The following is a 26605-nucleotide window of genomic DNA, read 5'->3' as shown; positions in this document are numbered from 1 at the left end:
AAGTATCCCATATGTTATTTGCTAATGACACTCTTATTCTCTACGATGCTACTAAGGAGCATATGGAACATTTGAACTAAACGTTCACGTAATTTAGGGCAATCTTAAGTTAAAAATGAATCTGAAAAAAGGTGAGTTGATCCTTGTTAGGATAGTTGCTAACTTGGAGGAACTACCTAGGGTGCTACAATGTAGGTAGGTCCATTCAGTGTGTCATGGGTTTGGGATGTGATAGACGAAAAATTTTAGAAGCAACTATCTATGTGGAAGAAGCAATACCCTATCAAAAAGAGGAAGAATAGCTCTAATAAAGAATACTCTGTCCAACACTTGAATTTACTTCATGTCTTTATTTGTCATCTTAAAAATGGTGAGGTTAAAGCTAAAAAGGATCCAAAGTGATCTCTTTTGGTGGGAGAGTTTATCGTGAGAAAACCACATTTGGTGAATTGGTTGATGGTTTGCATGAGAAAGAAAATAGTGTTGGGTGTTAGAAATCTATCCATCATTAACAAGCTCTTTTGGACAAATGGTGTTGAAGGTTCGCTATGGAAAGACAATCTCTTTAGAAGTAGGTGATTGTTATTTGTAGGGAACATAGTTGTGAAAGGCGTGCCTAGGCTCCAGGCGGCATGACGCCATCCTTCGACGCCTTGCCTGAAGGTAGGCGACACCCCTTCATGAAGGCGCCGCTTAGGCGTGCAAGGCGTGATGCGGTCCACAGGTGTGCCTTGATCCCCTACCTTCTCCTTCTCCTTTTTTTTTTTTTTTTTTTCTTCTTCTCCGGTGTCAGGTTGCAAAGGGCAGAGAGAAACCTTAATTTTTTTTTTTTTTTGATTTTTTGGGACCAAAACGACGTCGTTTTAGACCTTTTTAAAAATGGGTCAAAATGATTTCGTTTTAGCCCTTTTTATTTTAAAAAGAGCAAGCCAAAACAATGCTGTTTTGGAGCCTGTTCCTTTAAAATAAAAAACAGGCCAAAACAATGATGTTTTGGCCCTGTTTTCCCTTCCAGCCCCCTTTTCTGGTTGCTTTCAACCCGACAACTCTCCCAAATTTTGCCCTAGCCTCAGCTGTGCAATGGAGAAGTGAAGAAGGCGAAGAAGAGGAGGAAAAATATATGTAAATTAGGGTGTGCCTCACTTCACTAAAACCTGCGCCTCAGGCTCCAGGACTACTTTGTGCCTTGGTGCGCCTTGAGCCTTTTAAAACTATGGTAGGGAAGTATGGGGAGGTGGTGCTCTCAAGAAGTGGGGGAAGGGTATGGGGTGGGTGTGTAAGCTGGTGGGAGACCTTTAACAATCAAACTAGTTTTAATGTAGGTGGTGGGTGGAATGTGAAATTATGCAAGGATAGGTGGGCTGGTGACTTGTTCCTAGACGAAGTTTTTTCAGAATTATTCTTATTAGCCACGGGTAAAGATGCATGGTTAGTTGATGTATGGGAGCAGGATGGCATGGGAGATTATTAGAACTCGAGGTTTGTAAGATAGATTCATTACTGGGAGATAGATGGCATGAAGGCCTTTCTTAAAAGCTGTTAGCACAAACAATTTATAGGGATATAAATGATAAAATGGTTTGGTTGAATTCAAGGAAAGACATTTTTTTTAGTTAAATTTCTTTATCCTCTGTATCAAATTTAAGAATGGAGACATTCCCTTCTAGTATTGATTGGAATTATTGGATACTGTCACCTGAGAAACTATTCAACGAAGGATATTGACTTTGGATCAACTCAAAAGGAGGGGTTAGAGGATTTTGAACAAATGCTATCTTTGCAAAGGAGAAGAACAAACTGTTGATCACATCCTTCTTCACTGTTAGAACGTAGTCATCCTATTACAACTGATTCATGCTTTATTTGGAATAGATTGGGTGATACATTCCTCAATTGACATGGATCCTTTTTTGGAACGAAGAAGAAAACTTGGAGAGTTGCTTCTTTGTGCTTATTTTAAATCATATGGAGGGAGAGAAATATGAGAGCATTTGATAATTTTGAAAAAGTGGATCAAACAATCAAATAATTATATATAACATTTTGGAGTGGGTTAGAGTGTACACAGGAGATAGTTGTTTCTCCATGATGGACTTTGTTAACTGGTTAAATCTAAGCAAAGCTAGAGATTCATTTTGGCTTTTAGCATCCTTGTATTTACAGTATATGCCTTTGTATACCCTTTTGTTAGGCAATGTTGATATAATTGATCTTTGCCTATCATAAAATTAAAAAAAGAAAAAATATATCAAAAAGAAAAAAAATCATATGTGGGATAGAATTGCCATCCTAGCATTGACTAGGGCTTTGATTGGCTCTATACTCTTTGGCTTTTTTTTTTTTTTTTTTTAAATTTTTTTTGGGATTAGAGGTAATAAACAGGCTTTGTGCTTTCACTATTGAATATGCTTTAAGTGGATTCCCCTCTAGCTGCTTAAGATAACTTGAGCTTCAATGAGTTGACTTTCTATTTAAAATTGTATTGGTTGGACTTCTTAGATGTGGAAATTATAGCTCTTCTTTAAGGCCTTCAGGAATGCCTCCAATTTGTCCAAAATTACCATTATAGAAATCATTGTTAAATAAGAATTTTTCCACCATTTTCAGGTGGGTTTGCAGTAGAGCATGTGGATCTTGGAGATATGCCTACAGTTTGAAGGATGTAAAGGACTTTTATTAATCCTTAGTGCATAGTTTCTTAGATGTTTAATGTTGTTGATATGGAAGTGGGTTTCTTGGCTAAGAGAGGAGTGATAACATCGGAGAAGGAATTGATGTAGGACAACCCTAAGATGGTTGCCTACACTCAAAGTAGGTGGGCTAGGGTTTTGATTTTAGAGTATAAGGAGAGGAATAAGGAATAAAGTTTATGGTAGAAAAAAAAAAAAAAAAAAAAATAGAGAGAGAAGAAACGATGAAGAAAAAATGAGAACCTTAGAGTCTCACTAAGACCTTCTAGGAGTCTCACTTAGAAGAAAATCAATGGAATCTCACCATTGAGGATTGCAACACTTGCAATGAAGAAAAACATAATATTATTAATATCAATCAATTCATTTCTTTGATTTACATCAATCAGCCCATTTATAGGCTTCTCTAAGCAATCCAAGGTCTATTAGGATTCTAATAACCTATTATGAATCTAATCCTAATTATAACATCCAAAGTCTACTAGGACTCTAATAACCTATTATGACTCAAATTCTAATTATATTATAATTTAATTAGCTAATCCTAATTTGACTCCAACAAATAGTAATCCTAATTCAATTCTAATTAATATTAATTATACTTAAAGTTTACTTAGGTCTTCCATCTTCCTTGAATAGTCTTTAAAAGGCTTTCCGCCATTAGGTTCATTGCCTATTCCTCCTTCCCTCATCCTTTTTGATGCTTTTTAATAAGAAAAAGAATATTATCAGAGGAAGAGAAACAGTACAAGGGGACTGAAACCATGTGAGGTAGGCATGCAACTTGGGTTGAACTAGGACAACTTGGGTAGTTGAAAAGCAAGCAATGAACACTAAGAAACAAAAGGAAAGAATAAAATGGAACTATGGTTGCTAAGAAGGCTTTAAACCATCCCCATTTCATAAACAATGTCTAAGAAAGACAGCTTCCTAACACCTTAGGAATTCCTTGAGCAAAGAAATAGGAATTCAGGGAAATAATGTTTCAGAACCTGATCCCGACACTCCAAAATTTCTTTGATGTGCTCTGTTTAGAGGCAAGAATAAGCACAAAGGGGCATTCTCTCCATCCTCCTCTTGCCCATGAACTTATTATGCCGGTAATGAGCATGTTCTTGACTAAGAAAGGCCAAACCCAAGCAACTCCAAAGATGGCAAACAATGGAGATCATAAGCTATGTGCACAATCACAATGAGTAAGAGTATGGGTTAGCCAATTTGTCCTTTTGTTTGCACAAGCAACACAGACAACACAAGGATACTACCTCTTCTCATAAATTGCAGACAATAAGAATCTTCACCTACACAACTTTCTAAATAAAGAAACTGACTTTAGAATGAGCATTTTAATTCACACCTTGCTGGAATAGTTTGATGCTAAGACTAATACTTGTTAACATCTTTAATAATTTGAAAAAAATGGAATATGCTGTTATTAATTTGCATTGATATTGGTGATATTGATACTTAGAGAGTTGAATCCTTAGGGTTTGTTGGAAACTGTTCTTAAAAACAGTTTTTTTGTTCTTTATAGCAAAAAACCATGTTCTAACTTGGAAAACATGTTTGACAATTTTTTTGATAGAAATATTTTTTTTTGAGAATTTGTTGTGAAAATTGACTGTTTTTTAGAACAAATTTGAGGTGTTTTCAGCTGTTATTTATAGAGTATTCTTAGTAACACTTGAAACTATTGAGAATACTTTAGGAACTTTTGCATTATACATAAATGCATACTACTCTCATGGAGAATAAGTTGGGAAAACTGTTTTTCATATTGGAGTACCCAAATAGAATTTTGTTCTTGAAAATAATCAAGAACTGTTCACAAAAATTGTTTTTTGAGAACTGTTTTCACAAATGTTGCCAAACAAGTTCTTTAGTTTTGGATTCAAATGGTGTGAGGATTGATGTGCATGATGCCATCTTATTTATTTATTTATTTTTATTTTTGTTTTTTAAAATGGTAATAGCCACAAAATTCTCTCCTTGGCCTGTCAACCATGAATATTGAAAATACCTGAATAACTATGAAAATAGAACTGCCCCGTGTTTGTGTGTGTGCCCAATCTTTTTCTGTGATGTGCTTTTCAATGTTGATCTATTTGCCTATATAAAATAAAAAAGAAAAGAAAAGAAAAGAATGGTAAATACACTATGAAAGTAGAATTGAGTTATAACTTTACATAATAAGCCGAAAAGTCTAGTAGAATTTGATTTACTGATTTTAACAATTTTAAATTATAACATTCTTATTTTACCTGTGGCATCTTATTTTACCTGGAATTCTGGATGTTTCCTAGTATTTTAGTTCTGCACTTAGGAGCTTGCTTTTTAAGTTCTATTTACTTTCACTGTAATCCATTCAGAAGTTACTATCCTTTGTCTTCTCTTGCAAATGCTGATAATAAGAGTCGAATTTTCATGTATTTAAAGCAAATTCATGCAATTTTACGTCTTCAAAGTGCAGGCAAATTGTGCTGTTTGCAAAGCAGATGATAGTGGCGCAACTGCTTTGAGCTCTTCTGCTTCTTGTAAGGATTTATATGGAACCCAGTGCATTGGCTTATATGGAAAAATAAGATCATGGAAGTCTGTAAGTTTTTTCTGTACTTAGTAATTGTTTTTGGTTAGTTTCTTATCGTATTCCTTTTTTGATTGTTTGTTGTGTTCTCTAAAAGGTTGCAATCCTTCAAATGTTGGAAAAACAGATGGGCCCCGAGTCCTTCCGTAAGGTAAAGGTCTTAGCAACTTATTTATTATTTCTATATTTATCACTATGCTGATGGGTGAGGAATGAAGGTATTTTTTGTTTGGTTTCTGTTTGCACTGGTTTTCTTCTGTTGTGTACTGTTTAATTAATTTCTTGAACCTTTTACAAAAGACCTAAGGGGCTTTGCACTTTATCAAGTAGTATAGTTTGAGTTGTTTCCTTGCTGTAGATTCATAGATTGGTTGATTTGAAATTCTTGGCTAAAATGGTTCCACCGCTTTGGATTTCTATGTTGGGAACTTTGTGTCTTAAATGAGCTTATTCTCTTCGTTTTCTTTGTCAGCCTGCAAGTTGTGGCCTGTTATTTAGGTTTTTTTTTTCCCTATCTTTTTTCTTAGATGACATCTTTCTGTTCTTCAGGTTTTTCTATTCCCTTTTTCCATTCTTTGAATTTTTTTATTAAAAATTTTTGTTGAGAGCTCTTTGTTGTGAAGTATGCCACAGACATCAAATCGCAGGTTGTGTTTCCTTAATTTGTACTTGTTCATCCTGTGGAATACTGATTTGCATTTGTTATGGTTTTATCATGTTCGATGAACAGATTTTGCAGACTATAGTTTTTCGGGCTCAAGATACAACTCGTTCTTTGAGAACTCTTAGTACGAAGGAGGTGATTACTCTTTACTGTAGTATGATGTTATTTGTGTGTGTGTGTTTTGTCATTTCAACTTTTTTTAATAAAAATTGTCTTATTTTCTTTATCATCGATTAGTTTTATTCTCATTTTAAATTGTCTGCTACATTGATATATTCTGAAGTTGCTTTTCATATTTAATTGTATGTACCATGTGGGTATTTTGTGATGAATAAAATAACTGAACGACCTTTCAACAACCATTTTAGTGTACGGATAGCTCTTTGGTATGTTTAGGTTCAGAGAATATGTTCCCAAGAGCATATTTGGTTTGCTGGCATTTATGCTTGGGAACAAAAATCTTATCTCAGGAAATGCATCCCTCTGAATGAATATGGAATTTCTGTTCCTAATTAAAGGTAAAAAATGATATGATGTTTATATTCTAATATTTGGTTATTATCAGGCATTGGGGGTTATGTTGACCTTCATTTCTAGTTTAGTATTTAGTTGCCAGAAATTATATGGGAGTTTAAGCAAATCTTAGAATTAACCCTTCAAATTATATTTATAAAAAATTCAGATTTATTTGTAAATAAATAAATAAGGAGATGAAAATGAGTTTTCTTCTTTTCCTTCTCTCTCTCTACCACCCCGCCCCCCCCCCCCCCCCCCTTCTTTTTCCCCATTCCTTAAGAATGAGAATTACCTTTGCTTGGGTTTGATTTCTGCCACTGGTTGAATGCCCTGGATTACTTAGTACTGGTTGTGCCAGGTGTAGTTAGTACCTCAAGGTTCGGGTCCACTTGTTTGATCTATTCTAATTCCAGGAAATTACCTTCTCTAAGAGCAAGATCACATTACCAAGCCCCACTGACTTAGAATAAGCTGGCAGTATAACTGCTTCATGATGTTTTGGAATGTCCTGAGAAGTGACAACATATGATTAGTCAATTCCTTCTTTCTTCTCACATATAAGATGCTCTCTGTGTGTGTGCTTGGGATGGTTTGCAGTGGGAAATTTTTTTTTGATCAATAAGCAGAAAAATGTATTGCAAAGAGGCGCTAAAATAGCGACCCACAGAAATACAGTATAGAAAAACTCACCCCCTTACAAAAGGACCCAAACAACAAGGAAAAAACAAAAAACCTTCTCCCTCATTGCAAACACACCCAATCTATAAAATCTATTAAGGTTGAAGGACTATCTTTTATTCACAATTTGGTTTCCGACCAAAGTAAATACACAAAAGAAGCTTCTGCCTTTGAATGGACAGCACACAATCCTCAAAAGCAATTGTATTCCTAGTTCCAAATGACCCAAACCAAGCATAACGGTCTCACTTGCCACGCCACCTTCCTCTTCTTACCCACAAAAGAGCCCCTCCATCCTAAAAGGGTTTCCTTTACCGAAAAAGGGAAAACCCAAGATACTCCAAAAAAAGAAAGGAACAACATCCACACTTCCCTTGTCTTTTCACAATGAAGGAGGAGGTGGTCGATCGACTCCTCACTTGTTTGACACAGAAAGCATCTATTTGCCAATGCACAACCCCTCTTTTGCAAACGGTCCAAGGTTAGAACTCTTTCCCACGAAGCCTCCCACGCAAAGAAGCTTAATTTGGGCTGCACACAAGAGTTCCAAATAATCTTCAAAGGGAAAAAAGTAAGAGACACCGGCTGCAAAGCCCTATACAAAGATTTTACCGAAAAAACCCCATCCTTTGAGTCCATCCACCTCACCCTATCCTCCTCATCCACCCTGACCTTCTTCCCATCCAAGCAACAAAGCAACCTTTCCACTTCTTCCAACTCCCAATCATTGAAAGGTCTATTGAAATGAGGAGTCCGACTTCCCCCCCTTTCCCCCTCGGCTGTCCAAACTTCATTTACCCACGCCTCTTTGGAAGTTGCTAGAGCAAATAATGAAGGGAAAACCTCGCACAAAGGGGTGGTTCCACACCACTTGTCTTTCCAAAACCTCACCTTCTTACCATCACCCACCACAAAGCCAAAAGAAGGGGTTACTAGTTTGTCCCATCTTACTTATTGCTTTCCACAACCCAACTCCATAGGCCTCTCTAGCCTCACAAGATCTCCACACTCCTCTTTCCTCCTCGTATTTCCTTCTAATCACTTGATTCCAAAGGGCCTTTCTTTCATTTGCAAAGTGCCAAGCCCACTTGCCAAGGAGAGCCTTATTGAAAGTCCCAAGACTCTTGACCCCCAACCCTCCTTTTCTTTTGTTTACACACACAATCGGCCACCTTACTAAGTGCGGTTTTTGCTTAAGAGCCCCACCACCCCATAGAAAATCCCTTTGAATCTGCTTCAATCTCATTCTAACCACCCTAGGCAGCTGGAAAATAGACATAAAATAGATCGGCAAATTGGACAAGGTACTTCGAATTAAGGTAACCCTCCCCCCTTTTGAGATGGATTGACGTTTCCACATAGCCAATCTCTTTCGGAACCTTTTTTCTATTCTATCCCAAGCGGCAACGGATTTAAAAGTAGCACCCAACGACATTCCTAAATAGGTGGAGGGCAATTTTCCCACCTTATAACCGAACTCATTAGCCAACTCTTCCACATTCTCAACTTTACCAACCGGAATCAGTTCATTTTTTTCCATATTCGCTTTTAACCTTGAGATTGCCTCAAACCACATTAACAACCAGCACAAATACGCTAACTACTCCTCCTTTGCCTCACAAAAAATCAACGTGTCATTAGCAAACAACAAATGAGAGACCTAAACCCCTTCACCCCTTCTTCCCCAAATCGAACAAGGAGACAAAAAACCTCCTAAAACTACTCTCTTTAGCATATAACTAAAAGCCTCCATCACAACTACGAATAAGTAAGGTGAAAGGGGGGTCTCCTTGTCTTAAACCCCTTGAGCTCTGGAAAAATCCAGTAGGGCTTCCATTCACCATAACTGAAAACCAACAGTGGATAAACACAACTTTATCCATCTACACCACCTTTTCTCAAACTCCATCTTCTCCAACACCGCTAAAAGAAATGACCAGTCAACGTGTCATAGGCTTTCTCAATGTCTAATTTGCAGAGAATCGCCCTTCTATTGCTTCATTAGCAATCAACACTGCATCCATAATTTGCTGCCCCTCCACAAAAGCATTTTGAGACGTTGAGATCACCTTAGCTAATACTCCCTTCATTCTGTTAGCCAGCACCTTAGCTAACCACTTGTACAACCCTCTCACCAAGCTAATTGACCTAAAATCCTTCAAGTCCTTAGCCCCCCCTTTCTTAGGAATCAACACTAGAAAGGTTGCATTCAGACTTCTGACAAAACTCCTTGTCTCATGGAACTATCTGAAGAAGTTTAGTACCTCCTCTTTTACAAAATCCCAAGAAAACTGCCAAAATGCCATTGAGAAACCGTCAGGGCCTGACACTTTTTCTCTATAAAAACTTGACAGCAGATCATAAACCTCCTCTTCCGAGAAAGGCTTCTCCAGCCCCTCCACATCCAAGTCTTCCAGCCTCTCAAAATTCAAACCATCTATACTGGGCTTCCAATCACCTGGATCTGCCAACAGACCTTGGAAAGCTCTACTCACCTCCTCTTTGATTTCACTTTCCTCGGTGAACTACCTCCCATTCCCTTTTACTCTAGTCATCTGATTCCTTCTTCTATGAACATTAGCCATTTGATGAAAAAACCTTGTGTTTCTATCCCCTTCTTTCAGCAAAATTTACCTAGACTTCTGCCTCCATGACACTTCTTCTAAAAGAACCCACTTTTTATATATCTCTCTTACCTCCTTCCTAGCTTCTTCTTTTTCCAAAGACAAAGAGCGAACACTCTCTTCCTTATCTCAGAAATCCATTAAATTCCAAGCACTTTGCTTCTTAGAATCAATTTGACCAAAAACCTCTTTATTCCAACTTCTCAGAATTGGTTTTAATGCCTTCAATTTTTCAGTCAAAATGAAGCTGGCTGACCCACTAAGTTGAATCCCTTCCCACCACTTTCTCAACACCTCTTTAAAGCCTTCCTCCTTCAGCCATATATTCTCAAATCTAAATGGCGTGGGCCTTCTCCTCAACCCTCCCCCATCAAGAAGAATCAGAGAGTGATCAGATATGTGGGAAATAGTGCAATCAGGTTGCATATCTCAAATTATGTCCCTTCAGGTCTTGAGTTACAAACTAGGTCTCCTAGTTATGGTGTGTGGGCCTACCATTTCCATTCTTTACTTCCATTCTCCTATGAATCTTGATGTAATGGTAGTTTAATAGGTCATATTTTTCCTCTCAGGACATTTACCTCTCCTTTTCATTCTGGACAAGAGAGGATTTTGGATTATGGGTTTACTGCTTTACATTATTTTATTAGAAACAAACATAAGTTACTGCTTGATATTCTTATGGATATTCCTTTTTGATAAGTAAGAGTAAGTGTATTGGAGAAAAAAGAAGTATACATGATGTATACAAAGCAACCTAAAAACCAAAAAAACTGCGGGAGCACAAAAACCAAAAACTGTGCCCTACAAAGAGCCCATCCAGTCCACAAACTCTTAACAATGATAAAGAGCCGCTCCTATATACAATCTTACCCACTCCCAAAAAAGATTCAAGAAAGAACTTCTAATTGTTTGGTTCAAATTTTCACAATTGTCGAATCCTCTCCTATTTCTTTCCCTTCATATGGTCCAAAACATGCATAGCAGAGCAGCCTTCCAAGCCTTTTTTTTTTCCCAACAGAAGATTCCTTCCATTCTTGTGTGGTTGTTTCTTTATATTCCTACTTGCCCTCACAAGTTAATTTTGGAATCCATATCTTCCACAGAGATTGAAGCTTAGCTTAGATTTTTGCATTGATGAGCATGAACACTTTTGGTTGTCTCTGGAAGAGGCCTAAAGCATTTCTTCAAGCATGTGCGTTATGTGCAAAATGATGAAACTGTTAAAGGGCTTGTCACTTGTTGCTTTTGGCCATCTGTTGCTAAGGAGTTTATAGACACTTCTTCAAACATTATGATATACTAGATTAGGGGGCTGCTGATACTCTTTCCTCTCATTATTGTTTAGCTCAATTCTTAAAAGTGCCAGCCACCATCATTTGGGTTTACATTTTGATATTTGATGTTTTCTGGAATTAGTTGGGTAGATTCAAAAGATCCACCCTTCCTTAGATTTTGCCCAGGTCTTGGAGTTTCTAGAGGTTATGAAAAGGACTGTGTCTACAATTATTTGGTTTCTATGGAATGAGAGAAATTGTAGAATATGTTTAGGAAAAAAATGAATTCATTTGCTCTATTATAGAGTGGATTTGCTCTATATTTCTACTTGGAATTGACTTGGAATTTTGAGGAGTCTCCTTTTATCCCTATCTTTTTTGGCTAGAGTGTCCCCTGCTTAGTCTTCTTCTTCCCAGAATTAGAAGCCTTGCCACCTATCATAAGCAACTTAGACTTTTTTTTTTTTTTTTGATAGGAAACGACAAAGGGATATATTTATTAAAAGAAGTACAAGAGAAGGATGAGGAATCCTCCCACCAAAGAAAAACAAAACTACAAGGAAGCAAATACAAGAAAATACAAAGTAAAAACAAGCAAACTCTCTAGGTTAGACCAACCCAATGGAATTACACACCGCTAACCAATCAAGTTGTAACACGTTAAGGGGAGTCCCCTTAAAAACCTTGGAACAAAAAGCCCAAAGAGAAGCAAGGAAATGAATAGAATCCCAAAGATTCTCTGAATTCCTTACTTTATCCTAAAAAATCCTTGCATTTCTTTCCCGCCACACAACCCAAATTAGAGCGATGTACACAGCTTGCCATAAAACAATCCCTCTCTTAGAAAAACCAAAACCGTTAAAATTGGTGGACAACATGTCGGAGATGCTCCTCAGGGGGACCCAATCCGTCTTGGCTAACTGAAATAATCTGTGCCATAACCCCATCGTCAAAGAGCAATGTAGAAAAAGATGATCTACTGATTCTCCATGCTTCATGCACAACTTACAAATATCAGGACTAAACGCTTTGTAGGGTCTTCTCGACTGTAGCAAGTCATTAGTATTTACCTTCTTGTGTGCCACTAACCAGACAAAAGACTTGACTTTGAAAAGGGCTTGAGAATTCCAAACAAACTTAGAAGAGAAAACTGAAGGAAAACCAGAAAATTGGGATAAGGCAAGAAAGAAAGATTTGACTGTAAAAAGTCCTGAAGAAGATAAGGACCAGGATCTCATATCTGAAACCGAAGGAGATAAATGCAGACGATCAAGAGACCGCATGAGACCTTCTAACTAAATCTCCTATCTCAGAATCGGAAAGGTTACGACGAAAGTTAAATTTCCAAGAGAAGGGACAAGTAGAGCCGAGAATTGAAGAAATAGGAATATACTTATCCGTGACTACTCTAAATAGTCTTGGATATTGGACTCCCAAAGGCTGGTCCCTCCACCACTAGTCTTCCCAGAACCGAATTCTTTCCCATCTCCTACCACAAACCGAGTAAACTTGTAAAACTCCTGGGAGACTTGTGCAATAGCCTTCCAAGGACAACGATGTGACCATCTGACTATAGTGTTGCCATCTCAACCATTGGAGTGTGATCCATAAATGTTTAAAATAACCTGATGCCACAGAGCTAACCCCTCTCTAGGGTACCTCCACAACCATTTACCTAATAGAGCTAAATTCCTTATAGAAATCTTCCTAAATCCCAATCCCTCTTTTGCCTTCAGATTACACACTACATCCCAACTAACAAGATGATCTTTTTTGCCTTCCCCAACCCTCGACCATAAAAAATCTCTTTGTAATCTCTCAATTTTTGCTGCCACTGAGGCGGGAATCTTAAACAAGGAGAGGAAGTAGCAAGGCATATGGGTAAGGCAAGATTGAATGAGAGTTATCCTGCCTCCAAAAGATAAATACGCCTTTTGCCACCCATCTAATCTTCTCGAGATCCTCTCAAACACTGGATCCCAAAAGCCACAAGCCTTGGGATTCCTTCCTAGAGGAAGACCCAGGTAGAGTATAGGCCAAACAGAAGCCTTGCAATCTAGCGGCTAGGCCAACCTAGAAAGATGATTCTGTTCATGATTAATGCCATAAATATTGCTTTTGTCAAGGTTAACCTTCAACCCAGAAATATGCCCAAACACTAGCAATACACTCTTGAGGGTCTGCAGATCCTTCTCTCGAGTGCTAGAAAAGAAAATGGTATCATCTGCAAATTGCAAATGGGACACCCTTGTTCTGTTCCTACCCACCCTGAAACCCTCCAAGCCATTTCTTTCTTCTGCTCTCAATAACATCCTGCTCAGTACATCTGCGACTAAAGTGAACAAAAAAGGGGATAAAGGGTCTCATTGTCTTAAACCTCTAGATGCCTTGACCCACCCTTTAGCGTTTCCATTCACTAAGACTGCAAAAGATACCGTGGACAAACAACCTCTTATCCATTTCCTCAATCTAGGACTGAACCCCTTCTTCTCCAACACATGATCCAAAAAATCCTAACTCACATGGTTGTAAGCCTTTTCAAAGTCAATTTTGAAGACAACTCCTTCCTCTCCTGATTGTCTTTTCTCATCCACTATCTCATTGGCTATGACAACTGCATCCAAAATTTGTCTCCTTTGAACAAAAGCGCCTTGAGTAGAATGGATAGTTCCGTGTAATACCCCTCTTAGACGCCCTGATAACACTTTGACTATTATCTTGTAAAGACTAGTGATCAAGCTAATAGGTCTAAAGTCTGAGATTTTTTTTTACATGCTTTTTTTGGGTAACAGAACTATGAAGGAGGCATTAGTGCTTTGATTGATAATCCCGCTTCTATGAAACTTTGCAAACATTCTCACTAGATCCTCCTTGATCACATCCCAACAATCTTGAAACACTGCAATTGTAAAACCATCAGGCCCCGATGCCTTATCCCTATTCAACTGGCCTTAAAAATATCTTCTTCAGTAAAAGGGGAGTCCAACCTAGACGCACTTTCTCCAAATATAGGGGACCAATCTAAGCCTTCAACTCTCCAAGACTCTCTAGAAGGGCTCGAGTAGAGCTTTTCAAAATACATTAAAATCTTCTCTTTGATGCTCTCTGAATTATTCAATACTAGGCCTCTTTCATTCTCCAACACCTTTTTTTTTTCTTATTTCGCCCGCCATTAGCCACTTTATGAAAAAACTTTTGAGTTACAATCCCTTTCCTTAACCCATTTCACCCTAACTTTTTGTCTCCAATGAATTTCTTCCCTCAAAATCAATTCCTCTAACTCTCATTTTCTTAAAGCTCTCTAAATTAAAAGTTCAGAGGTGAGACCCCCTTCTTGCTCAATGGAATCAAAGTTAGCTAATTCGAACAGGATACTTTTTTTCCTTTCGTTTAGCTCTCCAAAAGAAGCCTTATTCCACTATTTCAATTTGGCCTTAATAAATTGTAATTTCCTCATGAACTTGTGACATTCCCACCCATTTCCTTGAAAATCTCTCCATCAACTTCTAAAGCTCTCCTTAAAATTAGGATGTTGCAACCATATATTCTCAAACTTAAAAGGTGTTGGGCCCCACTTGAATAGATTGGTTTCCAAGACTATCGACCAATGATCCGATGTCCATCTAGGAAGAACTTCTTGAAGGTTTTGAGGAAATAATTGTTCCCACTCATTTGAGTAAAGAAATCGATCCAATCTCTTGCACACGGGAGACTCTTGCATGTTTGACCAAGTGAATGGTGTGCTCCGTAAAGGTGGATCTAGTCATTCATATTCTCTTATAAAATCATCAAAGTCCCTCATGCTTGGGGTTAAACTAGAACTTCCTAATTTTTCTGAACTTCTCCTTATGACATTAAAATCGCCGCCCACACACCAACATGGGAAAGAAAGTCCAAAAATGTCTGAAAGCTCCACCCAAAAATCCTTCCCAAGTACTAGGCTGTTTGGGCCATAAACTACGGACAATCATAACGGTCCGCATCCATCCAAAGCAAACTTGACTGAGATCGAAAAGGATCCTATTACCACTTCCTCACTGCGTAGTTTTTTGGAGTCCCAAATAATCAAAATCCCTCCCGAAGCCCCGCATGCCGGAAGAGCTGCCCATTCCTTATTTCTGACTGTCCAAACACTACCTACAAACCTTCTGTCACACTCCGCCTTTTTTGTTTCCTAAATCATCACAACATCCAGATTTTTTGATCTCAGAAAATCTTAACCCACCCTTCGCTTTTTCCTTGAACCCAAACCCTTGGTATTCCTACTAATTATCTTCATGGAAAAACCACACAGACCCTAATCCTCCAATCCAGTTCCAATAGGTCTCACATACTTGTGGAGCATCTACTCTTCCTCCTGAAATATACTTTAATATCCAGAGAACTTAAGACCTCACGCACTTTAGCGATTTTCTCAGGGGACAGGCCTTCTATTTGGAACTCATCTGATGGGGAGCCCGTAGTCACACCTTGGCTAACTGTAACCAGGTTGAAGACCTTATTAGGCAAAATGGGTTTAGACATAATTGGGTTAAAACTCTCGATCATCTGGTATAGATAAGCAGGTTGAATCTCCTCCACAACAAGTTTAGGGATGCCAACAAAATTTGACCTACAGTACCAACGTCGTCTTTTTTGGAAAAAAATTCAAAGTTTACTCGATTTTCCATAGGAAACTGAGATTGGAAGGCTGAACTGGGAAGATTGGGAACAAAAGAACACAGAAAAGAAGAAGCCAAACCACAAGAAGGGGGTAGAGAAGACAAAGGTGGCTGAGTAGGTGAAGACGAGTTTACCTCCCAAGTTTTCTGCTACCAACAATCCACAATTCCCCATAAAGCTAAGCCCTTTACCTCTGATTTCTAGTGTAAAGGGCAAAACTGTGACTGTTGAGCCACAAAGGTCGGACCCCATCAGCCCAAAAATCCTTCTCTGTCTTCATCAAAGGAAAGTTTGCACAAAGCCACTTCGCCTCTTGACGACGAAGCCCCTTCCCCCAAACATCTCTTATGAAACCTTGGTGATCGACGAGAAGTGAGAGGACTTGCACTAAATCCTCGTTCCGCCTGAGATTCGTCCCCGAAAGCCTCTTCTTTTGGAAACTCTTTGTTGTTTGCCGAATTCTTCCGGTACAATAGAGGCTCACTGCGACACCGAAGACCTTGTTAGCGATCAGAACTTAGAGGAAAAAGGGTAGGCCACAGCTTCTTTGAACCAAACTTCACTTCCTTCTTCATGGAGCTATTCGACTGAACCTTAGGAACTATAGATGTAGCTTTCCCCTTTCCCACTGCAGAAGAATCTTCTTCCCTTCGTAACGAAACCTTCTTGTCATCTATCTTCTTACCTCCTATGCTTTGGCCCAACCCCGACGGGCCTTTTATGTTGCAGCCCACTTTTACAATTAGTGGACTAGGCTTAGACAAAGACTGGGCCTTCCTCTCAGTGGCCCGACATCCCTCATCAGAGGAGACCTCGTCCCCACTGACCCTAACTCCTCCCGTCTCCTTAAACCCAATTGGCCCATTGTTCATTTTTTTTTTAATTCAAACTGGGCAACGATGGGGTTAGGAGCCAACTGTTCCCCTCATCTTGACCACTCTTACCACGTGTCCCCACTGGAAAAACAACAACCATACCCCTTTCTCCTCCCTTCTTCATTCTGCCATCTTCCCCAACATGGCATCTTCCCCCAGTCATTGATCTGACTCTCTCCCCCCGCCTTCCTCCACCTGTCCCCAAGTGAGATGCACAAACCTCCCGAGTTGACTCACCCATTACTCTACCTCTCTTAACGTCTTCATCTCCGAGCACTACGACAGAAATTGTAAACACCCAATTCCCGTCTATCACCTCGATCAAAGCTAGAAGGACTGACCTATCCTTCATTGCAATTCTTACCCTTGCCTTACTAAGATCGAATAGTTTCAACGTTTGCCAATCAATTTTAGTCACCATCCCCCACTGCTCCACAATTTTCTTCAGGTGAACCTTAGACCATAGATGAAATGGCAACTCTCGTAATTCGATCTAGCCTCCTCTGAACTTCCCCTCTATTTTCGAATTTTCCTTTGGTGACCACCTTCTCAATTGGACTGTAATCCTTCCTTCAACCCTAAGAATCCTTAAATCCTGGAGAAAGAGAACTTTTTCTATTGTTTCAACAAAAAATACTTTTTTTCCTCCTGAGATGGGTACAATCGTTGCCATTCCTTTCTTCCCTAAGCTTCTCGCCACCGCTCGGCCAACCTCAACCCATTTAACGCTATCAGCATTGCATTCACACACCACGGCTCGCGCCCACCTCCCGACAGGAACGAGACCACCTCTCCTTGGTCCTTCATCGCTAACTACATTCGCGAAGGACCGGTACAGAGGACCCACGTGATTGTGGATAAACCTTTTTCCTCTGTATTGTCTTCCTTTTTCAATTGCATTTGAAGGGGGGACCACCAACATTGAAGACAACGCACTTTTTAGATTCTCCCATCCGCCCTTCTCGTCCTTAGGAATAACTAGAAAAGTAGATTTTCTGTTGGTAGCGAACTCCGAGATCCTTATGAACCTTTCGTGGTTGTTGAAGCCAACTTCCATCAAATTCACACAAAATTTTCTCCTGAACTTTCGGTTGAACCCGAAGTGACTCTTCATTTCTATGGCTTTCGTCAAATGTTCGATCATCCACCCGACTGCATCCTTTTCAAAACCTAAGACAAAAACAGAGCCTCTACTGTGCTCTGTAATCAAGCACCAATTTCCACCATGCTCGCCTTCCAACCTAACCAAGAAGGTCTTCCTCTCCACAAAGACCTTCAACGTCCTTACCATATTGTTCTCTATATAAGCAACTTAGATTTGAAAGTTTCTCCGTCTGACAACTACAACTATCTGTGGTTGGAGTATTGAGGGATCATTAGTGATGCCACCTTCCTTGGGCTTAGTTAGATATGGAAGGTACACAGGCGAAGCTACTAAATAGTTAATCAATCAAGAGTCAGTCGACTTAATATGATGTGATTTAGATATTTCTTCAGGTGGAGAGGAAGTTCTATTACCTATGCTTCAATAAAGGTTGGCCTCTATGCTATGCTTTGTTGACCTTGGAACTATATTCTTCTTTGTTGATGGAATGTGAAGGCTTTCTTTCCAGGGCCAGTCTGCCTGATCTAGAATCTTTCATTTGATTATTCGCTTATCAAGTCAAGAGAATAAGAATACTAGTATACTGTTCAAGAATTACCCACAGAATGGTACGAGGGCAATGAAAGACCTGGCCTTGGATAGGAAGTATCCCTACCCAAGATCTAATTCCACACTCGATTTTCCGGTTCTTTGTCATAGTCCTGTGAGGATGTGGAACGCCAATGATTAGAGTGGTTAACTGGGCTCTCTTCAAAGGATTTCTCCTTTGATTATCTGTGGCAACACCTTTAATAGGGACAAACCCCAATCATAGCACTCTAAGGTTCAGCAGGGAACTTTTGAAGCTTCCTTCCAGCTTTCCACCTCTATGGATGCTTTCTAATGGAAGGTGAAAAGCGTTCAGTGCATTGTAGTCCAGGAGTTGCAACATCAGAAGCCAATGCTTTTTCTAAGAGAGAAGCACTAACCCTAGAGAAGTATGTTACAAACTCCTTCCCTCCTCTTTTGTTTATGTTTTATTTTCCTGGGCTCATTTTTTAGGAAATAGGTGCATGTGTGTATGTGTGTTTTAATTTTTTAATTTTTCTTATTTTTAAGTACATCTCTTTTCTGTTTTCTTCTGCATTTTGAGGAACCGTCTTTTCGAGCTTTCCTTCTGTAAAGTCTTATTTTTCCATCAAACAAGCGGAAAAATAAAGAAAAGAAAAAAGGCACCTAAATAAAAAAGAGAGAGAAAAGAAATGCAAGTACTTATTGCTGCTTCCTGTCATTTCTTTTTGTTTACTATCATGAAGAGGGTTGAAAATTCTGTCTTTTGGTCCATTTCATTTAATCGTTGTTAGCTGCATCCTAATATATGGGCTATAACAAACAAATTAGAAAACTCTGCATTCTTGCATATATCATGTGTCTATGGGTTGTGCCCCTTTTTGTTGTTAGGTGCTTATATTTGTGGAACCTACCCTGTGCTATTGTCCAGCCTCCTTTGTTCTTCATTTACTCATATTCCTAGCTCTTATCCCAACCCCTGGCAGTCATGATTTCTGTTGTACAACCAATTTACCTAAGAGCTTAAAACTGTTCGGATTTGGGTCCACGAAATATATTATGTTCTTACAACCCCCTCATGTGCAGCCTTATACTCGTTGTGGGAGTTATAGATGGTATTGGCTTGAGAAAAATCATATTTTCCTTTTGTAATCACACATAGTTAGACAGATAAATAACAAAGGGAGGACTTGAATTCAGAACCTCTAGTTAATAAGAGTTTTGACACCATATTAGAGAACCAATTTACGTAAGGGCTTAAGTTGTTAGGATTTGGGCTCATAATGTATTGTGCTCTAACAATTTCATTTGGTATAGTATTATCTGTGTTCATGTTAATATATCATTGTTATGAATTCCATGATCACTAGGATTCCTTTTTTGGTGTAATTTGAATACATCATGATTTTATTATTGTGTTAGAAGAATATGTTTATTTTATTTACTTATTTACCTTAATTAATCCTATAAATGTGCAGTTCCGACATTTTGCCAATAAGGTTGGAAATCTTGAGCGCCCATTTCTTAAAGAATTTTTTCCTCGCTGGGTAGGATCTTGTGGGTGTCCTGTACTAAGGTCTGATTTATGTGACCTAGAAATTGTCTTTTCTTTTTCTTCATGGGGGAATATTTGCTGATATAGTCTATTCAAATGTTGTCCTTTTTGGGCCTTAAATTTTTAAGGGCGGGTTTATCCTATAACAAGCGAAAAAATTTGGTTGAACTGGCGGTATTACGGGGATGCACTGCCGCACCAGATACAAATACAATGGTTCTTAATGGCAATATTGATTCTGAAAATCGAGAAGTTGATATTGGATGGCCAGGAATGATGAGCATCAGGGTTCATGAGCTTGATGGTATGTATGACCATCCAATTTTGCCAATGGCTGGAGAAACTTGGCAACTTCTTGAAATTCAGTGCCATTCAAAACTTGCTGCTAGACGCTTCCAGAAGCCTAAAAAGGGGTCAAAACCTGATGGCTCCGATGATAATGGTGATGTACCTGCTGTGGATATGCGCTCCAAGTATGTCATTACCTCTTTGGGCTTTTGTCACATTTTCTAGTTGAAAGATAACACGGTCAATTTTTCTGAGTGTTAATATGTTCCTTTTGCAGCACCGAATCCCCTTTGTTATGGCTTAGGGTAGACCCTGAACTGGAGTATCTTGCTGAAATTCATTTTAATCAACCTGCACAGATGTGGGTAAGAATGAATTTAGTTGGGAACTATTGTGGTTTCATGGAAATGCATGTTATTCATTTTTCAATTTCATTATAATTTTTTTCTGTGTTATATATTACTCCTTTGTATTTATTTTTGTGATGATATTGTCAGGTTTTGCTATTTTAACAGATAGCACTAGCACTTAAAAGTCATAATTTGGACAACGTTTGTTTAGTTCTAACTTTATGCAGCAGGTTGCAATGTTTAATGGTACATTTTTCCAACTGCAGTTGAGAACCTAACTCATCCCATCCCAACCCCTTGCCAGAGGCAAGCCTCAAGGGCTAAAATGTCATACCTACCAAAGTTTATATGCTAATGATCCCTCTCCACTTCAATAGTATGGACTACACTGAATATTTTTTTGACCCTGCATTCACTACTATTGGTAACTTCATCAAGAATTTCTGTTCTCCACTTACATATTCTATTATGGTGAAACCAAGGGGTTGAGAACTTATGAAAGAAACTGCCTGTAGCATAGTAAATCCAATTGCAAGAAAACCATCATCTGAAGGTGAAGTAAAAAATGCAAACCTATGCAACAAAGATAAATAGATCCTTTTATCTACAATGAAATTATACTTCTGGTGTACTTGGGGTTGGGCTGCCTTCTTTGGCATTTCTTTTATGTAATGATCTTTACCTATAAAAAATGTATTTGCTGTCAATATGAATGTGAATTTTGATTAAAAAAATACTATGGCAGAAAATAAAAAAATTCAATTAGTTCATTAATGAATTATAAAAATATAAATAAAAAAGAGGGAAAAAAAAAATTGAGTTGGATTAAGTTGATTGGCCCATAGAGATAATGTACATAGATAAGAAAGTGTGGATTCAGAAATAAATAATGAAAAAAGTAGAAAAAGATATGGGTTCTGTTCAATCATCTATTCAATCAATATAAATAAAATATGTAATATCATACACAAAATTGAGAATGTGTTTGTTAGGAAAGATTTTTGTCTCAGAGGATGTTAGAACAAAAACCTGCTTGTTCTACTGGTAGTCATCTTTCATCTCCTAGCTGTCTGAGGTAAGTTGTGTTCTGCCATTGGATGAGCCTTGACCCACCCTGTACAGATTAAAATTAGATTACCTATAGCAGATTTCATTAACTACTTTTGTGTTCGGCCATTGGATGAGCCTTGGCCCAGCCTTTACAGGTTAAAATTAGATTACCTATAGCAGAGTTCATTAACTACTTTTGTGTTCTGCCATTGGATGAGCCTTGGCCCAGCCTCTACTGATTAAAATTAGATTGACTATAGCAGATTTCATTAACTACTTGTCTCATTCGAATTTTAAAATTTAAATAGGTGTATTCTTTTTTCAAACTTGAGCAAATAATACAAAAGAGATAAAAGGTTTCTTAAAGCTCTGAAACTTTGAGATGTGTTTTATTATATTTATAAATGAAGCATGGCAAAAATAGACAGTTAAAAATGGAAGTCCTTTGGATTCTTTATTTTATATTTTATTAATATTAACCAGTTTTATATTTTATTAATATTAACCAGTTCTATTTCTATATTCTGGCATATACCATAGATGCTTCAGGTACCTTTAACATGGATTGATGTATTATAATGTTTAGGGATTCAGGGTATATTTGATTGTTGCACTCGCAATAATATATGATGCTTGCTAAAATGTAGGATTTGCACCAATTCCTTTTATATGTTTTTTTAATTCATACTGTGCCATTATATTGGATTCTGTTGAATCTATTGTTTTATATAAATCACTTCATTCTATCAAATTTGAAAGTTTTGTTAATGATGTTGATAAAATTGGAATTCTTAATCAGATTAATCAATTAGAGAGGGACAAGGATGTTGTTGCTCAGGCACAAGCAATTGCAACACTGGAGGCATTACCTCAGCTTTCATTTTCTGTTGTTAATGCTCTGAATAATTTCCTCAGCGATTCGAAGGTTTTAATACTTTCAGAGGTTCAATTTCTTTCCATGCATTGGTGTTTAGTGAAATGCAATTTTAAAATTTCTTCTATGTTTTCAAGGCCTTTTGGAGAGTCCGAATTGAGGCAGCATTTGCATTGGCTAATACAGCATCCGAGGTATTATAATCGCTCACCTTTTCATTAAGTTGATCACACATTTTACTTTTTGAACTTACAGTATTTTCCTTATGCGCTAATGAACTCATTGACTGGAACATGGAAGAGTAATTTGTAGATGTTAGGGTGCTCTCTCTCTCTCTCTCTCACACACACACACACACATCTGTACGTATTTTGATCCATAATATTTGTTTGTTCATCTCTTTTATGAAATTCAAAATGATAATTAATGCATTGTCATGCTACCTTCCACCAAAAAGGAGGAAAAAATAAATACAAAAACATCTTCAGTTTCGTTTACTTTGTATGGTTGCTTGGTTCAAAATGCTTTATCTGTTGTTTACTTCTGGGATTTGTACTAGTCCTCGATCTTGATGTGTGGGTCGTGATGGCATTGTTTGGCAGGAAACTGATTGGGCTGGTTTACTACATCTGGTTAAATTTTATAAAAGTCGGAGATTCGATGCAAACATTGGACTCCCCAAGTGAGTTTCCCAGCTTCTAATAATTTGAATTCTGTGAGTTTATTGTAAAGTAGTATTTACAAGATTCAGTTATATGCTGTTCTTTCCTTGCCAGGCCAAATGACTTTCATGACTTTCCTGAGTATTTTGTTCTTGAGGTAATGCAATGAGGTAGGATATGTAATAAGTCAGAATTGATCTAGTTTCTATGTTCAATTTTTCCTGTAATGTTTTAGATTGAGTTTAAATTCTTTGTTTTGTTTTATTTTTGGTTACAAAGACATTATTTGGGTTACTGGTAGTTTAAACTGTAGATGCTTCTGAATGCAGGTTGCACATAGTGTAGACAATATCTGGCGAAGACCTGCAAAGCCCAAAATAAATGGGTTATTGCCCAAGTTGTTCTCAGGCAAGCCTGAGATGAACATGATCACAGATGTATTAGGGTTGACTCCATGTGGTCCTGCCCTGCTTGAATTTTCTGCAGTTAGAATATGCTTAGGTGCCTCTTGCCCAATCTTAATCCAATTGCACTGTTATTACCTACATGATTGGACTCCTATAATTAGCTACTAATTAATTTAGAAACTCTTGGGCATCCTTTGTGAGAATAGTTTAGTACCTAATACAGGCTCCAAACATGGTCATTTCTTTTCAGGGGTTTGGTAGAAGCCCCAGAAGGAGGGCTTTGTGGGGAGGGTTATTTTGGAAGCCTTATGTGGTATTTGGTAAAAAAGAAATGCAGGGTCTTTGAGGATATTAGAAAACCAACAATTAAATTGTTTAGGGGCTGATTTTTGTACTTTTTGGGGTGTCTTGGGTGCTTTCTTCATCAGTTAAAGATACTTTGCTGGATTGGCATGGTTCTTTTGTAGGCAAAAAGAGAAAAAAGGTTTGGAAAAGCAAGCCATTTGTGTTTGTTTTGGATGGTGTAGAAGGCCAGGAACAACATTGCTTTTTGTAATGATGTTTTTTCTATTCAAAAGCTGAAAAGGGAATTTGTTTTTTGTGGCCTGAATCTAAGTTGTTTGTAGCTTTAGTAGGTTTTTTTTGAATGGTTGGGTACTTGTTGAGATTGTTGAGGTTCTTTTTGTACTCTTTTGGTTGAGCCTTGGTGGCGAAGGGAGGTTTATTTTCTTGTACACCTTGGGCCATTCTTTTGGCAGCTCTTTTTCTTTAATTTAATTATTTATTTATCAAAAAAAAATTGTTTGGGAAAATTTTTGCTTTCTCACTTCTCTTTGGATGTCAGTACACTAAGTAAATTGTTTAAGGTCTTTGGAAGCCTTTCAAGAGGGAAGATTCTTTCGCAGGTGGTTGTATTATCCTTGATATGGTTTATAAAGGTTAGAGAGGAATGCAGGGATTTTCAAGGACATATGAGATCTGTGGATGCCATTTGGGATTTGATTTACATTTTTCTCTTCCCTTTGGGCCTCAAATCACCAAACCTTTTTGTAGATGTTTCTTTGTTTCTTTTAATGTTGAATTGGAAAAGTGCTTGCTTCTCAAACAGTTTGAGGAAGAAAGTTGTGACTGGTTGGTCTCCTCCTCTAGTAGGTTCAGTAAAGTTAAAACTTTGATAGACGTTCCTTGGTAGTACCTTGATCAAATGGGTATTTATATTTGCTAAAGATCAACTCTTCCATTTGATTTGCCTAGAATGAGTTCATAATGTGAAATTTGAATGAGAATGAGGATGAGAAAGGGATATTAATGGCCTGTTTGGCAACATTTTCGAAAACATTTTTTAAAAAATATTTTTTGAGAGTAGTTCTCAATTGTTTTCAGAAACAAAATTCGGTTTGGGAATTTCAATAAGATAAACAATTTTCTCAGCTTATTCTTCATGGAGGAACTGTGCATTTATATGCAGTATAAAAGTTCCCAAAGTATTCTCCAAAATTTCAATTGTTTCTTAGAATACTTCACAAATATACCTGAAAAGACTGTAGATTTGTTTTAAAAAACTATCTATTTTTAAGATTAATTCTCAAAAAACTGTTTTCTGTTAAAAATTTACCAAGCTTTTTTCTAAGTTAGAAAATTTACCAATCTTTGGGATTCTATTTTTTTCCTTGCTTCTCTTTGGGCTTTTTGTTCCAAGGTTTTTAAGGGAACCCTCCTTATTGTGTTACAACTTGATTGGTTAGCGGCGTGTAATTCCGATGGGTTGGTTTAGCCTTGAGAAGTTGTTCGTTATTACAGTGTATTTTCTTGTTTTCGGTTTCTTGTAGACTAGTTTTCTTTGGTGGGAGGATTCCTCATCCTTCTCTTGTACTTCTTTTTTCTATTAATATATTCCTTTGTCGTTTCCTATCAAAAAAAAAATAAAAAAATTGTTTTCAAGAAGAGTTTTCAAACATACCTAAACAACCCATTCTCCTATTCAAAAAGATATCCAATGCATATTGGGATCATTTTGGTTGTTTTTTTGCATCCATTTGGACATGTTATGCCACTATAGGTGCCGTTAAGGTTCCGTGTTGGTCAAAACTGAATGATCCTGTGGCTGGTGTGCACATGAAGGATCCTTTGTCTGGAACACAGGTTTCAAAGCTAAAAAGGAAACCCATTGGGTTTTTATGTTTCTAAACCCATTTTGAGGGCAGTATTAAGAGGGGCTTATTAGTGGCTTCAGGGCTAGTGGTAGGGGAAGAGGTGACTGATTTTCTTTCACAGATGATGCCATGCTATTTTGTGAGGCTTGTGCAGAGCAGCTGAGATATATTAGGTGGGTTCTGACTTGCTTTGAGCTAGTGTCAGAATTGAAAATTAATTTATCTGGGTGGTGGTATGTGAAAGGGGTGGAAAGATTAACTTTGTCGCTTGGTTCTAAGGTGGCAACTTTCCTTCTACATATCTAGGGCTGCCTTTGGGCCGCTTCCTTTAAATCCTTCTCAGGATGGGTCTAGTGGAGGAGCCTTTTAAGAAGAGGTTGGCTTCTTGGAAGAGTCAATATTTGCCAAGGGAGGTAGATTAACACATTAAAAGTATGCCTTTGAGCTTGCCTTCTTTTTTTCGTTTTTCCATGTCACTGATGGTCATTCTGTGGGCGGTCATAAGCAGATTGGAGAAGATTTAGTCTAACTGCTTTCAGGGGAATCAAGCAGAGGGGAGAAAGCTCTTCATCTTGTGAGGTGGTTAACCGTGTGTTTGGGTAAAAAGGATGCAGATTTGGAAATTGAAAGGCTCTTTACTTTAAATTGGGTATTGGTTGCTGATTTATTGTGGAGATTTGGCGAATGAGATAGATAAAATGTGGAGGAGGATCATTAGGGGCATGTTTGGGGAGTTAGATGGGGGTTGGAGTGCTCAGGAGGCAAATGGGGCTTTTGGGCTGGGTCTATGGAAAGCCATTAGAAGGTGATGGCAGGAGTTGAAGAACAAGGGTTCTATCTTGATGGATTGTGGATTTAGAACAAGGTTTTGATTGGATACATGGATAGGGAGTGCTCCCCTAGAGGAAGCTTTTCTACCTCTTAATAGTATTGCAGTGGCCAAGAATGCAAGAGTGGCAGATGTATGGGTAGTGGATTCGATAAAGGTCATTAGAACCACTGTTTTTGTAGGCCATTTCAAGATTGAGAGCTGGAGATGATG

The 26605-nt window shown here is 38.0% G+C and overlaps 1 protein-coding gene across 2 annotated transcripts in view; it reads left to right on the top strand.

Moving 5' to 3' along the window:
* Nucleotides 1–26605, top strand: part of LOC100266355 (transcription initiation factor TFIID subunit 2) — a 67135-nt gene that overhangs the window by 25159 nt on the left and 15371 nt on the right. For both annotated transcript variants that reach the window (XM_010665239.3, XM_010665238.3), the window contains exons 9-18: nt 5161–5286; nt 5372–5425; nt 6005–6073; nt 19703–19800; nt 19908–20252; nt 20345–20432; nt 22267–22392; nt 22479–22535; nt 22944–23023; nt 23118–23160. In XM_010665239.3, coding sequence (XP_010663541.1) covers nt 5161–5286; nt 5372–5425; nt 6005–6073; nt 19703–19800; nt 19908–20252; nt 20345–20432; nt 22267–22392; nt 22479–22535; nt 22944–23023; nt 23118–23160 — 1086 coding nt within the window. The remainder of the gene's footprint in view (nt 1–5160; nt 5287–5371; nt 5426–6004; nt 6074–19702; nt 19801–19907; nt 20253–20344; nt 20433–22266; nt 22393–22478; nt 22536–22943; nt 23024–23117; nt 23161–26605) is intronic.

Source organism: Vitis vinifera, chromosome 17, assembly GCF_030704535.1.
Source record: "Vitis vinifera cultivar Pinot Noir 40024 chromosome 17, ASM3070453v1".
In the NCBI taxonomy this organism is placed as follows: Eukaryota; Viridiplantae; Streptophyta; class Magnoliopsida; order Vitales; family Vitaceae; genus Vitis; species Vitis vinifera.
Note: the sequence above shows the minus strand (reverse complement) of the source record. Positions and strands in the feature narration are given on the sequence as shown.